The 15644-nt window shown below is 55.7% G+C and overlaps 1 protein-coding gene across 2 annotated transcripts in view; it reads left to right on the forward strand.

The window, feature by feature from the left end:
* PLEKHA6 (pleckstrin homology domain containing A6) overlaps window positions 1-15644 on the forward strand; it is a 132277-nt gene that overhangs the window by 106966 nt on the left and 9667 nt on the right. The window contains exons 13-22 of one of the 2 annotated variants that reach the window (XM_069459530.1): window positions 995-1048; window positions 4551-4631; window positions 5555-5623; window positions 6689-6769; window positions 7062-7211; window positions 8022-8117; window positions 9441-9552; window positions 10102-10241; window positions 12680-12809; window positions 12976-13082. In XM_069459530.1, the coding sequence (XP_069315631.1) occupies window positions 995-1048; window positions 4551-4631; window positions 5555-5623; window positions 6689-6769; window positions 7062-7211; window positions 8022-8117; window positions 9441-9552; window positions 10102-10241; window positions 12680-12809; window positions 12976-13082 (1020 nt within the window). The remainder of the gene's footprint in view (window positions 1-994; window positions 1049-4550; window positions 4632-5554; window positions 5624-6688; window positions 6770-7061; window positions 7212-8021; window positions 8118-9440; window positions 9553-10101; window positions 10242-12679; window positions 12810-12975; window positions 13083-15644) is intronic. The other variant, XM_069459531.1, reaches the window with a different exon arrangement.

The raw sequence follows: 15644 nt of genomic DNA on the forward strand, positions 1-15644 counted from the left end.
GTGCCCAGTGCCCGGCCCCTGTGGTTCTGAGCAGCCTCAGGACACCTCCTCCCTCCTGGCCAGGACTCTAGCTCAGATACCAAGTGTGGTGCCAGGTGCCCCTTCTCCTCTGTGACACAGGGCAGGGGAGCATGGATGAGATCCGGGTGCATACAATGCCCTGATCCTCTCGACCTCCGCACAACTCTCCTCCCCAGCACGCAGGAGAAGGGGCCTGGACGGGGCTTAGGTTAGGGACTGGGGCGCGCCTAGCAACAGGAAGACCATCTCAGCTTTTCTCCCTTATGTGTGTTTGTTTCAAGTTTGTCCTTTGCCTGGAATGCCACCTTTGAGGAAAGAGACAAGTAGTGTGATTGAGGAAGAGAAGAGTTTCCATGTGGCATCTCCTCTTTTTCTCCCTGCGTTCAGTGTCTCTCCCTGAAATTTGTTCTGAGAATTTTGGCCACCACTTAGAGAACCAGATGCAGACACTGTTCTTGGTGGGGGGGGAGAACCGCTGAGACCCATAGGCGGAATCCTTGTCCCCGTGATAGCACCAGGAGGCTGGCGGAGGAGGCCCGGGCAGGCCCGGAGGCCGCTGCTCCTTTCTCTGTCTGATTCTCACTCTGCCAGTATCCGGACTCGATAGCCTTGACCCTTGGCAAACACACCCATCCAGAAACAACCCATTTCCCCAGAAAACCCAGAAATAGCGGCTAAGAAGTGCCGCCTAAATCGCTCCGGTGGTGCTCACCTCTCCCAGGGGGCGCAGGGCAGACCTGGGAGAGATGGAGTTGGGGCCTGGCATCCGTCCCTCCTCTCCCTGGGAGAGTCTGGTGGAGAACAACGAATTTCCCTGCCGGCATCCCCTTCCCCAGACCTCCTCAAGGGCGGCAAGGGGCCTATCCTTGTCCAGCTAACTCTTAACTGCTTTGCTTCTTTTTCATTGTTTTCTTTTGTGTGTTCCTGTTTGTTTGTGTTGCTGTGTGGCCTCTGGGCCTCGGGCTCCGGGTAGGATGAACTTTTAGATCTTCAGTTGCAAAGAAACCTAGAGTATTTGGATCAGCAGGTAGGCAGAGCTGGTGCCCTCTGTCGCGTCTCCCCGCCCCTCCCTACCTCCTCATCTCCGTTTGACAACCTTTGTTGGTGCAACCGGGACACAACAAAGTGGCTTATGTTTTGCTTTGCTCCTTCCCACCCCTTCTCATCAGAGCCCTTTAGGGCAGCTGGGAGTTTCCTGGGGAAAGAAGCATAATAAATGAGAACATGAATAATTAATGCTGCCTCTTCTGTCTCCAGTGTTCAGCACTGATGGAACTGCCCCCAGGGGGCAGGGGGGAATTTGCATTTTTGCCTGCAAGAGGCGGGAGTAGCAGAGAGGAGGGAGCTCCTGGCTTGGGCCTGAGATGCTAGCGATTGAGTTCAGCCCAAGCCTGGGAGGTTATCATAGCATATCCCACTGGTTGTTATAAAACGCCATGATTTGTAAACTGAGCCCTATTGACCCTTCCTAGGATGATTTAAAAAATAATATTAATTCAGTATATTTGTTCCTCCACGAAGCCCTTTTGCACACACAGCTCATGCTTTCCTAAGCATTCAGGGCAGTGGACAGAGGAAGTAGTATCAACCTGGTTCTGCAGGTGAGCAAGCTGAGAGGCAGTGAGTGTTCCCACGAGGTGCACACGGTCGGCTGCCTCGGCTCCAGGGCTCCAGGGCTTGGCTGCCTTGCCCCGTAGGCGAAGGGAGCTGTGCTACTCTCTGGGGTGGTCTGCTGGGCAAACGCTCAGCAAATGTAGGTGAGCACATACTCTTACGTTCAGATCTGTGCCGCGAACCACAGGGACCTGGAAGCACACAACACTGTCCTGTGGAGGCAGCCCAGGATGGAGGAAATGACCATGACAATAATGGCAACAATAATAATGGCAGCAGCTCCCGTAATCGGGTGTTTCCTCCAAGCCTCCATTCTAAGCTCTTTACACACCCTGAGTCATTTCATCTTTGTAACAACCCTAAAGGTAGAGACTGTTGTTATCCTCATTTTACAGCTTAGGGAAACAAAAAGCACAGAGAGGTTAAATAACATGCCAAGGACACACAGCCAGTGAGCAGCACAGCTCAGAATGTGATTCTGAGCTTTTGATCCAGTTTACAGCTGAGGGTAATATGTGACAAAGCTGGCCGGGTATGGTGGCTCACACCTGCAATCCTAGCACCCTGGGAGGCCGGGGCCGGAGCATCACTTGAAGTCAGGAGTTTGAGATCAGCCTGAGCAAGAGCGATAGAAAAAATTAGCCTGGCGTGGTGGCGCGTGCCTGTAGTCCAGCTACTCGGGAGGCTGAGGCAGGAGGACCTCTTGAGCCCAAGAGTTTGAGGTTGCTGTGAGCTAGGCTGACGCCACAGCACTCTAGCCCAGGCAACAGAGTGAGACTCTGTCTCAAAAAAAAAAAAAAAATATGTGACAAAGCTGTGGTCAAACCTTATCAGGATGATTTCACATTCTTAAAGTTGCAGAAAAAAAGTCATAAACTTGAAATCAGAGGATATAGCTGCAACTATTGATGCTCCTGGTCACAAGCCACATGACCCATCTCACCAGGCCTCAATGTCACAAAGAGATCACCCTCGTAGAAGCACTGATAGCCACAGTTTAGTCAACAGGGATGGTGCCCAGCCCTCCAGGACCTGGCATTCCAATTCCAAAAGCCGCACACGGTGTCCACACCATGAGCGTTCTGGTCCCTGTGAGACCAAGTCCCAGGGTGCCCACTCAAAGCAGGGCCGGGAAGCACAGGATCCTCCCAGTGGGAGGCGAGGTTTGCTGTGGTGAGGAGCAGGGCTCAGTGTCCTCCCCACTCCTGATCCTGGGCAGGCTCCCCGCCCCCCACGTGATCTGCTTTCTCCTCCCTCCACCATGCCCGGTGTAGACAGCAGGGCCTCCTCCTGGGGGCTTCTGCCCTCGCATAGGGGCTGGGATGTTAGGCTGGGGGCTTCAGAAATGAACTTCCACAGGACCCCCTCCTGGGGAAAGGGTAATATTCTTAAAAGACAGTCTTGTATGATAAGAAGAGTCTAGAACATAGATGCTGCCACTCTAGTTCCACTTCTGCCATTTACAGGGTTTTTTTTTAACTCTTAGAAATGTCACTTGGTCTCTCTGGGTCTTTGTTTTCTCAATCATAAAGTAGATCTTGTAGAACCTGCCCTTTTTACCTCACAGATTCACTGGGAGAACCAAGCGGGAATGTACATGAGAGCTCTTCGTCAGGCATTGGCAAGGCGTGGTGACTGCTGCTGCTATTATTCTATTGTTTTTCTAAAACTCAAAAATATCATTAAGCACCACTTAATTATCCTAGCAAAGCCTTTTAAAACGCTGCAGACCCTGCAAGGAGAGTGGGTCCCTTGCCCTGTCCATAGCATGCAGAAGCCAGGCTGCATTGGGGCTGTTGTCTAAAAGGGGAAAGAGGAAGAAAAGACAGCGTGGGTCCCACTGAGATTGGGGGGATGATGGAAAAAACACAGGGAGCTCCCTGAAGTGTGACCCCAGAAGATCTTCCCTACTGTGGCTTGAATGTGTCCTCCCTTCCCTCCTTCACTTTCCCTCCCCAAAAGCTTTTCCTGCACGACCTCCTGTCTTCGCTGCCTTCCCCCGTAGAACAATGGAGTTAAAGGGACACAGCCAAGGACATCCCCAATAGCGCCGCTTTTTGATCCTCTCACGCTGGAACCAGTGGGGGACAGGATGGCATTTCTGGTTGATTTGGTTGGACCGCCCTTCTCTCTCCTAAACCCTTCCTTTCTCCTCCTTTTCCTCTCCCTCCCACCCTCCCTCCCTCTATTTCTCTCCTTTTTATTTGGCAAATAGACTTTCCCCCTTCACGTTCCTAATGGTCCTTGAAATACACAGATAATGTGCTGAAGAACAGTCTTCCAATGCCTGGTGTCCCTTTAACGCGCTCGCTTGTTGTGGCCTCCTTATTTGCTCCCTAGTGTCATCCGCGGTCATCACGGATGCTGCCAGCCCAGCTCTGGAGACGGTGTTAGCAGTTCTTTCCACAGCAGAGCCGAGGGTGGGCAGGAGTCAGGGACAGCGGCCTGTGCCCCTTTATGTGTGAGCAGGTCCCAGATTTCCCTTTTTTAGTTGTTTCATTTAGTTCAAATTTTGAGAGATCAGCCTTTCCACCTGCCTGTACGGTTTTTGTCCAAAGCAGTGTGAGAGATGAGATGAGGGCAGGGAGGTGACACCTGTGGCCAGTGTGGAGGGGACCCACAACAGGCAGGCGCCCTGGGCAACAGCCCCTGGGCGGGGCCTCTTCAGTGCCACAAGCAAGGGCCCAGAGGCCTCCCTGCTCCCTGCGGTGGCTTTTCTGCAAGGACGGCTTCAGTGCTGATCCTGAAACAGAGGTCACAAAGGGTGAGCGACAGGTGAGGGCACGCACAGGGTGCTGGAGGCCCCGAGAGGAGCTGCCCTGCCCTGTTTCCTGGAAGACAAGCGCAGGTGGGTGTGGGGGAGACACCGCCGCGTGCGTCTGAGTGTGAATCGTCCGTTCCTTCCTCTGCCGCAGATGAGTGAGAGCGAGACTCTCATCAGTATGGTGAACCGCATGGTGGAGAACTCCTCCCCCAGGGCCCAACTCTTCATGCAAGTAAGACCTCTGCCTGGCAGCATGGGCCCCACCAACGCCATTCCAGCTGCTTGTGCATGGTCCCGTGGCCCCATCTGCGATGAGGCTCACTCCGCCCACCCCGCTCATCTGCCAGGGCTCATCTCCCCTGGAGACAGGCTCAGCTTGGTCTCCTCCCTTGATTCCTCTGTGTCACCTCCATGCTTCACATTCATGGGTAAACGCAAGGCCCATTTTCCAAACCATCGAGACAGCCAGCACCGACATCTCATGCCACACTGGGGGTCGCGAATCTGCTTTGGCACGTGCAGGACTTCCGTTCCATGTTTGCTGCCTTGTGGGCACACGTCGTGGGGGTCAACGGCATGAGGGGTGTAACAGGGAACCATCAATGCCAATGGTGTGTAGGATGTGCTGTGGTCACCAGATGCGTCATCAAGGCGGGGCAGCACTTGCTGGGCCCAGAAGCACTTCTGAATTCTTGCCAGTCTGGTTTACTGCGACGGGTGTTTGGTCTACCAGGGCAATAGTTCTCAAATGTTTCCATGCTTGTTGCTACCATTCTCCCACGTCCTGTCCCCACAGACAGCCACCGGGTTCACTGATGTCATCATGGTGGTTACCAGTAAGCCATCAGGAGTGACACTCCCATGGTTGTCTCAGCAGCAGGTCCTAGAGCTGACGGGAGAGGACGCACAGAGCGTGGTTTGAGCAGGTCCTGATCTCTTCGGGATCAGCCTAGGACAATTGGGATGGAGTCTATTTCGGGCCATCACAGGCTTGCCAGCTGGGAGACAGAAAATTAGCTCGGGTCCCTGTCACGGAAGCCACCAGAGGTGACGGACCACAGTCTCTGGCAGGAGCAGAGCAGGACTGTGACATCAGCTTCCCACCCCGCACGCCCTCATCCTGCCCCTGCGGTAACCGGCCTTGTGTTCCTGCAGGTCCCTCCGTACCCTGAAGTGTTCCGGGACAGTCTCCACACCTACAAGCTGAACGAGCAGGACACGGACGTAAGAGCAGTGCTCCCCGCACCCTCTGTCCACCCGCCTCCTCCCGCCGCTGTCCTCACCCTCTCCTCCTCCGTGGGGGCTGCCCCCACCCTGCTCTCTCCCCTCTCGGGCTCTTCATGCATTCGAGTCACAGCTTCTCTCACCACAAAGATGACATCCCGCCTGCCCCTCCGCGCGCCCCCTTGTCTTCTGACCACCCCCTCACCCTTCCCTCCCACGCCGGCTCCGAGTGTTTCCCACCGAGCTCACGGTCCTCTTGTCTGCGGCAGCGGGATCTGCTTATAGCAGGAGCACAGACTGTCGGGGGATAACTCAGTCCGTCTGCTCCGTGCCCAGCAGGGCTCTGGTCCCCACGGGTAGCTCAAAAGAACTCGGCTCTGCCCCGCCCTCAGGGAGCCCCCAGCCATGGGGACGCAGTCAGCCCAGAATAGGTTCGCAGGGGTGCGGGAAAGTGAGGTGTGTGGGCAGGTGGGTCAGGGACACACAGGTAGCACGTGAGCTGGCCCTGAAGTGCAGAGGCCCAGAGCGTAAGCTGTGGCTCAGGAGAGAGGAGCAGAGCAGGTGTGTGAGGAAAGGCGGGGACCAAGGTGTGGACGAGGAAAGCCCAGGTCCTTCCGAAAGGGGGTCTGGCCTCACCTGCCTCCTCCCACCACCACTGCCCAGCAGGCCTGGGAGAGGTTCCCTCCTGACGGGACCAGGCCTCAGAGGGACCCAGCCAGGGTCAGTCTCCCACCAGCCCGGGAGGTGAGGCCGCCTTCTCTCCCGGCCTTTGGGAAGTGCAGCCCTCAGGTGGATGGGGGCGCAAGAGTGTTAGTGGATGGGGCGCAGGAGCTTAACGCTCGGCTCTCAGCCCTGCCGACCCGACCCACTTGCTCGGGGAGTGAGCCCGTCCCCCCTCCCAAGGTGGAGGCCCCTTCCTGTTCCCAGGAGCGGTCAAGGTCCAGGGTTGCTCAGCAGGGGAAGGAGGCAGAGGCCGGGCCTACCAACCCAATTCCCAGGCCCCCATCAAACCGTATCCTTCATCCTCTTCTTTCTCCCTCCCCTCCGCCACCCTCGGGCCCCCAGAAGCTGCTGGGCAAGTTGTGTGAGCAGAACAAGGTGGTGAGGGAGCAGGACCGGCTGGTGCAGCAGCTCCGAGCTGAGAAGGTGAGAACCGGGGTGGACTGAGGCTGGGGCGGGCGGGCAGGGGCGGGGCTGGCCTGGAGGAGGTCGTGGGCTGCTGTCTCCATCCTGAGCTGACAGCTTGGTCCTTCCTTAAACCTCTGTCCTATCCTTAAACAGAACTGCTGAAGGTCTTCCAGGGCCCTCAGCCAAGGTGAGGACAGCCTCTACTCAGCTGCCTGTTTGTTCCACTTCTAAGGGCTCTGGCCCCTGCTGTTAGAAACCCCAGAAAGGAGCTCCCGGGGCTGCTCACGGCCGTCCCCCTGCCTTCCTGCAGGAAAGCCTGGAAAGTGCCTTGATGGGGACGCACCAGGAGCTGGAGATGTTCGGCAGCCAGCCCGCCTACCCGGAGAAGCTGCTGCACAAGAAGGAATCGCTGCAGAAGCAGCTCATCAACATCCGCGTGGAGCTGTCTCAGGCGACCACGGTAACCCGGGCGCAGGGTCTGCGCTCCCCACCCGCTCGGCCCGGGGTGGCTGCCCGAGTCTAGAATCTCCTGGGAGGGCAAGAGCAGGGTGCTCTGCCTGGGAGGGGCCTAAACAACGACGTTGACGCGGCCTTGCTAACGGGCAGCAAGTGTGCCGGCCTGCGCCGGCTGTGCGGTGTCCACCGAGGACATGAGCTGATTTCCCGCCACACCTGTCCCAGGATTCACTCAGGACAGCGTGGAGTTGCGGGGGACTTGTTACCTCGGCTGCTCTAACTTCTTTGCTGCCCACTTTCGTCCTCTCCGTCGGAGAGGCAGGGTGCTGGCAGAAACGCAGCTGCCGTCACCGTTTCCCCGTGGGCACAGGCTGCTTGGAGAATGGCTCCAAGAAGCAGCAGCAAAAGCCCCGGAAAAATAGGGCCCAGAAAGGAGGATGGTCTCTAACCTCCAGAGAACAAACATCCTCCTTCAGGCTCTTTTCCCTTTGCCCTCCGCTTGTTATCCCCCAGTCTGGGGAGAACAGGAGGGCACAGAAGCGATGTCACCCCCTTTCGGCTGCCCGCGTACCTGCAGAGGATTCAGGGTTCTCTTTGTTTCTGTTTGCAGTGGGCTGGGCTGTTGTCCCTCTTGTAGGACTAGTGTTGGGCCGTCATCAGAATGTCTCAGCCCAGTGCCCCTCCCCTTCGGTCCCCTGTGCACTCCTCCCCAGACCTCCAGACCTCAGGAACCCTGGCCCCAGGCCCCCTTGTAGGATACGGAGCGGTGCTTTGGTGACGGCAGCTTTTGCAGTGAACGCCCCCTCCCCTGCAGGCCCTGACGAACAGCACCATAGAGTACGAGAGCCTCGAGTCCGAGGTCTCTGCCCTGCACGACGACCTCTGGGAGCAGCTCAATCTGGACGTCCAGGTGAAGAAGGGCCCTGGGCAGGCTTGGGACCTGCTGTGTGCCTTCCCTGTCCTTTCCAGCAGAAGGGACGGCAGTGGCTTCCTCTCTCACTTTAGCAACCTCAGAGACTTGGGAGGAGGAGTCGGTCCTGAGACAAAAGAAGAGGTTCAGGCCACTGATAACAGACTCTAAGTTTCGGGGTGAAGATAATATGGGATTCTTCTCTAGTTCCATGAGCTCGCAGGCAAAGGAGCTAAAGCTGAAGCATGGGAGACTTAGGTTAGACATAGGTGTTTAGAATCAAAAGGATTTAAAAAACAGGCAAGTCAACATAAACACCTGTCAGACGTCGGAAGAGGAGGCAGCACAGGAGTGAATCTCTTCGGGACCTCTTAGACAGGAAGGAGGTTTCCTTTCTGGGGTGGGCTGGAAACTGCTTGGAGGCAGGACGATGGACTTAGTGATCTCGGGAGTTCTCGTTCTTTTCTTCTCTGCTTTTCTCCACCCAGGCCCTGCCTCTTCTCTAGCTAGTTTGCACGCCCGTCTCTGTTCCCTCGTCGAAACTCACCAGCCCTACCTTGCAGCTGGGTAGGCAGGGAAGCCCCTCCCGGTCCCCAGGACCCCAATACAACCACGTCCCGTGGTCAGGCCTCTAAACACGAACGTCCTAGGAAGTGGGATGGGGTTGTGATCAGGACCTCAAAAGGTCACCAGCTTTCGAGTCAAATAGCCCCACATTTAGGTGGTGTCATGCCGCTTCCTGGGCAGCCGGCCTTGTGAGTGAGTCGTTTCATCCCTCAAGTGGGGACAGCTGCTGCCCTTACGGGAGCGTCGTTGTGCCGCTGAAGTGAGTTAGTGGTGTAGCTGCAAAGCGCTCAGCGCAGTGCCTGGTACTGAGGGGTCTGAAATAAATGGCAGCTATTGTCTGTCAAAGGGTGTGAGCGGCAACTGAATACAATTCATTTAGGTGTGGGTATCACAAAGGGCTGGTTGGATGTGAAGAAAAGCAGTAAACTGGGAGCTCTTGCCTGCTGGAAAACAGGCTACCATGAAGGGTCCACTTAGAGGGGCATTGGCTCTAAGACCACCCCGGGGGAGCTCCAAAGAGTGGTCTTCACTCTTGGTCCTGAGACCCGGCAGTTCTGGGGCACCGTCCTACAGAGGCTGAAGTGGCCAAGAGAGGACCGAGAAAGATGACTGCGCTGGGGGCAGGTGTACATGCACACGGGACCCCTTCCTCCCGCTGGCCCGGAGGGATGTGGGTTCAGAGGGGTCTGGGCTGGAGGGGGGCGCTGGGACACCCCTCGGAGTCATTTCCTTTGACTCACGCTGTGGCCGTTTCAGAATGAGGTGCTCAACCGGCAGATCCAAAAGGAGATCTGGAGGGTCCAGGACGTGATGGAGGGGCTGCGGAAGAACAACCCCTCCCGGGGCACGGACACGGCCAAGCACAGAGGTGGGTGCCGCCTCCACCAGCCTCGGGGGCTGCTCGCCTCCCCAGAAGTGCTCCAGAATTTCCGGCCTCCACCCCATTCCCGCCAACTCACACTGTGCTCAGGGCCCTCTCAGGGCTCCAGAATCCTCCCCTGGGCCCCAGGATGGGAGGTAGGGCTCCCTTATCCCCCACAGCATAGACCAGATAGACCACCTGACACTCGAGATTCCTCCCTGGGAAATGTCAAAGAGCACGTGAGCCTCCCCAGCCCCCAAGCACATGGGCCCGCTGGTGACCTGTGACCCCTACCTTAGTGTCTCCCTTGAGCCCCAGGGCCCCAGGCTCTTTCTTTGACTCCTCGGAGGCAGCAGTGTCCTTTCTACCCACCATTTTCCCTGCCCAGTGCATTTCTCAACAGCCAGTCTGTGGCCCAGCACCTGTGACGAGTCCCCCAACAGGCCCTCCCTCCCCATCCCCGGGCTGGCCCCTCCCGGCCTCTCCACTCCTGTGCCCTTACACTCGGGCCACACCCTCCTGCATCGCTCATCTCTCCCCTCTGTTTCCCCCAAGGAGGACTCGGGCCCTCGGCCAGCTACGGCTCCAACAGCCCGGCCAGCCCCCTCAGCTCCGCCAGCCTCACCAGCCCCCTGAGCCCCTTTTCCCTGGTGTCGGGCTCTCAGGGGTCCCCCACCAAGCCTGGGTCCAACGAGGTAAGCTGAGAAACGGAGTGGAAGGTCGGGGGGGGGGGAAGGGAGGTGGGGGGAGACCAGATCCTTAACTTGCCTGGAACTACACAAACGCTGTGCCCCTCAGTCCCCCAGAGGCCTCCAGTTCTAGTGCTGGGCTCTTTGGGGTCATGCTCACACCCAGCTTGTGACCTTCCCTTCAGATTTCCCCTTTACCTGTCCTCATCTTCACCTGTCATCTTCGGCTGCCTTTTAGAAAAGTCTGTCTGAGCCCTGGGTTGGAGAGCAGACACCACACAGTCCGTGGGAGTTTAAGTCCAGGATTATTCCAGGGCCATGAGACGGGTGAGGGTCGGTGTGGGGAGCTGTTTCCTGGCCAGTTGATCAGCAAATATTGACTGGGGCTCCGCTGTGGGCGAGGGGTGGTGCTAGGCCCTTTCAGGAAGAGACCCATGCGTGCCCCACGGGCCTTCACTCCGGGAGCCCCGCAGCCAGTGGGACCGAGGACCATGATTCCTAGGACCATGACGTTGCGTGTCTCAGTATTGAGCCACATGGTTCAGACTGTAGATGCTCTGATGTTCCAAAGGCAGGTGGAACTTAAACTGGGCCGTTAAGCATCTGGGCAGGTAGAGGAACAAGAGAGACACGTTCCCAGCCAGTGAGCTGGCGGAAGCACAGGTGTGAGGGGGCATGTGCCCAGTGTGACGGCGAGGGGATGGGGAGAGCACTTCGGAGAAGAACTGGGGAGCGGGGGGAGTGGCAGGCAAGTGGGGGCTCAATGGAGGAGGGCCTGGAAGGTCCGGCAGAGAGCTGGCTCTGGAGCCGGCGCCGTCTTCAGGCCGGGTGGGAGTCTAGTGGTCCAGCCCCAGGTTCCCGGCGGTGTTGTCGTCTGTCTCCTGCTAACACTCTTTTCTCCTGCTCTCACAGAGGCTGCTCTCGTTCCTCCTAATGCTCTGGCTTCTCTCTGCCTCAGGAACCTGGCCCGCCTCGGCCCCCCCTCCCCAAAGCCTACGTCCCCCTGGAGTCTCTTCCAACCGTCCCTCCACTCCCTAGCGAGAGCCGCTTCTGGCCATACCCCAACTCCCCTTCCTGGCAGCGCAGTGGCGAGACAGCCCGGGGTCAGGTACCCAGCACCCTCGGGTCCTGGAGGGTGGGGGCAGGGAGGATGGGGCAACGGCCAGGCAAGGGGGCCAGGCAGGGCGCTGGAGTTGTTTTCCCCATTGATTTTCCCAAAGCTCCATTTCTACCAGGTCCCCTGCCTGGTTAGACTCCGGGATAAGGACAGGGGTGGCTGAGACAGTCACGCAGGCCGTCCTTCCCCTTTTCGCTCTCTGTGGGCGATGGGGAAATGAGTTGCTGCCCCACCCCCACCCAGGCTCGCAGGCAGCCAGTGGTTGTGGGTGCTGGTGCCATGCCCGACTCCCCACCATGACCAGCCGGTGGAAATTGAGTGACCCCCCACCCCCGCCATGCCATTCCTGTCCCTTGCCCTTTGCAGGCCCCAGTCTTCCTGTGCTTTCTCTACCTCTGCCTTGTCTCATGTCTCTTTGGGTCTCACGAACCCCTGGAGTGTAAGGATACAGGCCATTTTCTCCCCTGTTCTGGCTCCTTGTCTCACCTGGATCCCCAGCCAAGATCTATGAGATACGCAATTCAGCCGGGAAGAGGTGGTGTGGTGAACAGAAAGAGTCCTGTGCCTAAATTGGAAAAGCCATATGCTCATCTAGCCTCAGCTGTGTGTAACTTGCGTAACCCTTGCGGGTTCGCCCAGTCAGGTGGGCAGAGCAGGTGGCATTACCTGCATTTGACAGATGAAGAACGGGGATGGGGCTTAGCCATGCTCTCTAGTTGGGCTAGAACTGAAGCTTCTGGCCTTTAGCTGGTCTTTCTGCATCCTCCTCACTGAGACTTAGATTCTCCAGCCGTACAGTGGGAGGAGGTGACTCGGATAACAGCTGAGGTCTCTTCTAGTCTCATGATTCTGTGAGCCCACAAGCTAAGTGCCCTTTTTTCATTCCCCCCAGAATCCTGGTACCAAGGCCCACCTGGTTCCGTTTGCTAAAGTCTCAAATGAGATCCCTACAGAATCCTAGAGACCCCTGGCCTTGTAGCTCCCTTCTCTGGCTGTTCTATGACTCTGGCTCACAGCAAGTCTGAGCTGCTCAGTGCTCACCAGGACAACGGGTCAGGTCGAGGGGCCTCGAGTAGAGCCCTCCTGGAGGCCCTGGACTCTCATTCCCCAAGATGGCCCAGCACTGACCAGCCTGAAGGTGCATGAGTGGGAGGTTCCAGTGCACCCCTGCCCCCTTCCCAGCCGGCACGCACAGAACCTCCTTGTTCCCTGTGTCTTCAAGGGCTTGAGCTTCAATGATTGCAAAGCAAAAAAAAAAAACATCACTGGGGGCCAGATTCCCTGCAGCCACGCTAACAGCAACCATCTTCCCATCCTTTCTCCCCAGCCCAAGGCAAGCTATGAGCAAAGCAAGAAAGACTCCCACCAGACATCGCCCCTGGACACCCCCAGGGACATCAGCCTTGTGCCCACCAGGCAAGAGATGGAGGCAGAGAAGCTGGCAGCTCTCAACAAAGGTACTTCCTGACCCACCTTCCCCTGGAAGGCCACAGGCGGGTCAGAGAGAGTGCTTGCCCACTCGGGGCCTTGACTCTCCGTGGGGAGTGGACCTGGGCCTCTCTCTGAGAAGCAGGCTCCTGCTTTCCTGCTAAGAGGCCCACTGGTGACTCTGTCTCCCTGCAGTTGGCATCGTGCCCCCTCGGACAAAGTCGCCCACTGATGAAGAAGTGCCCCCGTCGGCAGTGGTGAGGAGGAGTGCCAACGGGCTCAGCAATGGACTCTCCTCCCAGGTGAGTGCCTCCTGCAGGCTCCGAGCCCAGGGCCTGTGTGGGTGTCGCCCGTCGGCCGCTGCTACCAAGGAACTCAGGGCTGGAGGAGGAAGATAGAACAAGCAGGAGGAGGGGCAACAGCCCCGCTGGGGGGGGGGAGTTCTTTAGGGAAACACGTCAGGGACCAGGAAGGTATGCATCACAAATATAGAAGAACATTGAGCAAAATATCCTGATGCGCTATTGATGAAATGCAAGGGAGGGCAAGTGGCAACACTCAGTGTTCAGACCGAAGACAGGGTATTATTATAGTTTTCTAGTGCTGCCAGGAGTTAACAAAGCACCACAAACTGGGGGGCTTAAAACAACAGAAACTTATTCTCTCCCACTTGGGGAAGCCAGAAGTCCCAAGTCAAGATGGCAGCAGGGTTGGCTCCTTTGGAGACTCCAAGGGAGAATATTTTCCCTGCTTTTCTCCTAGCTGATGGCAGTTCCTGGCCATTCTTGGCACTTCTTGGCTTCTGGAGGTGTCAATCAAATCTCTGCCTCCATCCTCACATTCCCTCCTCCTCTGCGTCTGCCCTTTCCTGTCTCTCCTAAGGACACCCGCCACTGAATTTAGGGCCCACCCTAAGCCAGGATGATCTCATTTGAGATTCTTTAATTTTTTTTTTTTATGCTTTCATACAGGCACACAATGTGAATTAATCAAATCAGGGTAATTGGGGTATCCATCACCTTGGGCATTTAACATTTCTTTGTGTTAGAAACATTCCAATTCCATTCTTTTAGTTATTTTAAAGTGTACCCTGACTTATTATTGATTGTAGTCACTTTGTTGTGCTATCAAATATTGTTCATTGTATCTATCTAACTATACTTTTGCACCCATTAACCATCCCCATTTTGCTCCCCCACCTGCCAGATTCTTAATTACATCTGCAAAGACCTATTTCCAAATAAGGTTATAGTTACAAATATTGGGGGTTAGGACTTAGACATATCTTTTGGCAACTATTCATTCAACAATTACAGTTCACCCTTCTGGCCCCCAAATTGTATGCCCATTCCACTTGCAAAATACGTTTACCCCACACCAACATTCCCCAAATTCTCACCCCATGACAGCAACAACTCTAAGTCTAAAATGTCATTTAAATATCATCAGCTTAAAAGTCCAAAATCTCATCATCTAAATCATCTCCCTCAGGTATATGTGAACCTCTAGGTATGATGGATCTTGGGGCAAAATTTTTCTCTACCTGTAAGACTGAAAAATAAGTTAATCTGCTTCCAAAATACAATGGTGGGACAGGAATGACTATCCTATTCCTTCCAAAAAGGAGAAATTGGAAGTGATAGAAGGGTCACCAGTCCCAAGCAAGTGTGAAACCCAGCAGGGCACATTCCATTTCAAGGCCCTAGCGCAACCCTCTGTGGCCCACTCCCCTGCCCTGTGTGTCCACGGAGCCTCCGTCAGCCTCTGCCTCCAGGCTGCCTCTCTGGCCTCTGCCTCTGCACCCACGGCTTTGCTCTCAGAGTCGATCTTCCCTTTTCCTGAAGGTTAGCACATTTGTAGCTGAGCAGCTCTATTAGCCTATTTCCTGCCTGTAGAATCCCAGAAGTCTGATAGCTTCCCCCCCCATTTCATCTTATCTCTGTCCCTTTCAGTACGAGACGGCAGTGGTTTTGCTGGGGTAACAGTCTCAAAAACCCTATAGATCTGCTCCGTATTTTGAGGGGATCCACGCCATTAGAGGATTCCCTGCAGATCCTCCCTGGATAACTCTGTCGCTATTTCTGGCTGCTGCTGAGGTGGCTGATGGGCTCCACGAGTCATACACCTGATCTCTTCAGCAAGCGTTGTCCAGCATGTTCTTGACCCTCTCTCCAGGACATACTCTTCCAACATTGCGTTTCCTCACTTAAGCATCCCTTGTGGAGCGGGTAGGCTGAGAACCTGCCAAATGATAAAGTACTGGTTTCTTTTGGCTTAACAGTCCTTTCCTCAATTTTTTTCTTTCCTCTCTGATTTTACTGTAAGTGCAAAGACAAACCAAGCCACACCTTCAGCACTTTGCCTGGAAATCTCTTCGGCTAACTATCCAAACTCATCACTTATGAGTTCTGCTTCCCGCTCAACAATAGAGGCCGGGCGCGGTGGCTCAGGCCTGTAATCCTAGCACTCTGAGAACCTGAGGCGGGTGGATTGCTCGAGGTCAGGAGTTCGAGACCAGCCTGAGCAAGAGCAAGACCCCGTCTCTACTAAAAATAAAAAGAAATTATCTGGCCAACTAAAATATATATAGAAAAAATTAGCCGGGCATGGTGGCACATGCCTGTAGTCCCAGCTACTCAGGAGGCTGAGGCAGTAAGATCCCTTAAGCCCAGGAGTTTGAGGTTGCTGTGAGCTAGGCTGACGCCACGGCACTCACTCTAGCCAGGGCAACAAAGCAACACTCTGTCTACAAAAAAAAAAAAAAAAAATAGAACACGATTCAGCCAAATTTCTGCCACCATGTAGCAAAGATGGCTTTTCTTCCATTTTCCAGTAACGTGTTTCTCGCTTCCTTCTGAGACCTC

The sequence above is a fragment of the Eulemur rufifrons genome, chromosome 27 (genome assembly GCF_041146395.1).
Source record: "Eulemur rufifrons isolate Redbay chromosome 27, OSU_ERuf_1, whole genome shotgun sequence".
Classification (NCBI taxonomy): Eukaryota; Metazoa; Chordata; class Mammalia; order Primates; family Lemuridae; genus Eulemur; species Eulemur rufifrons.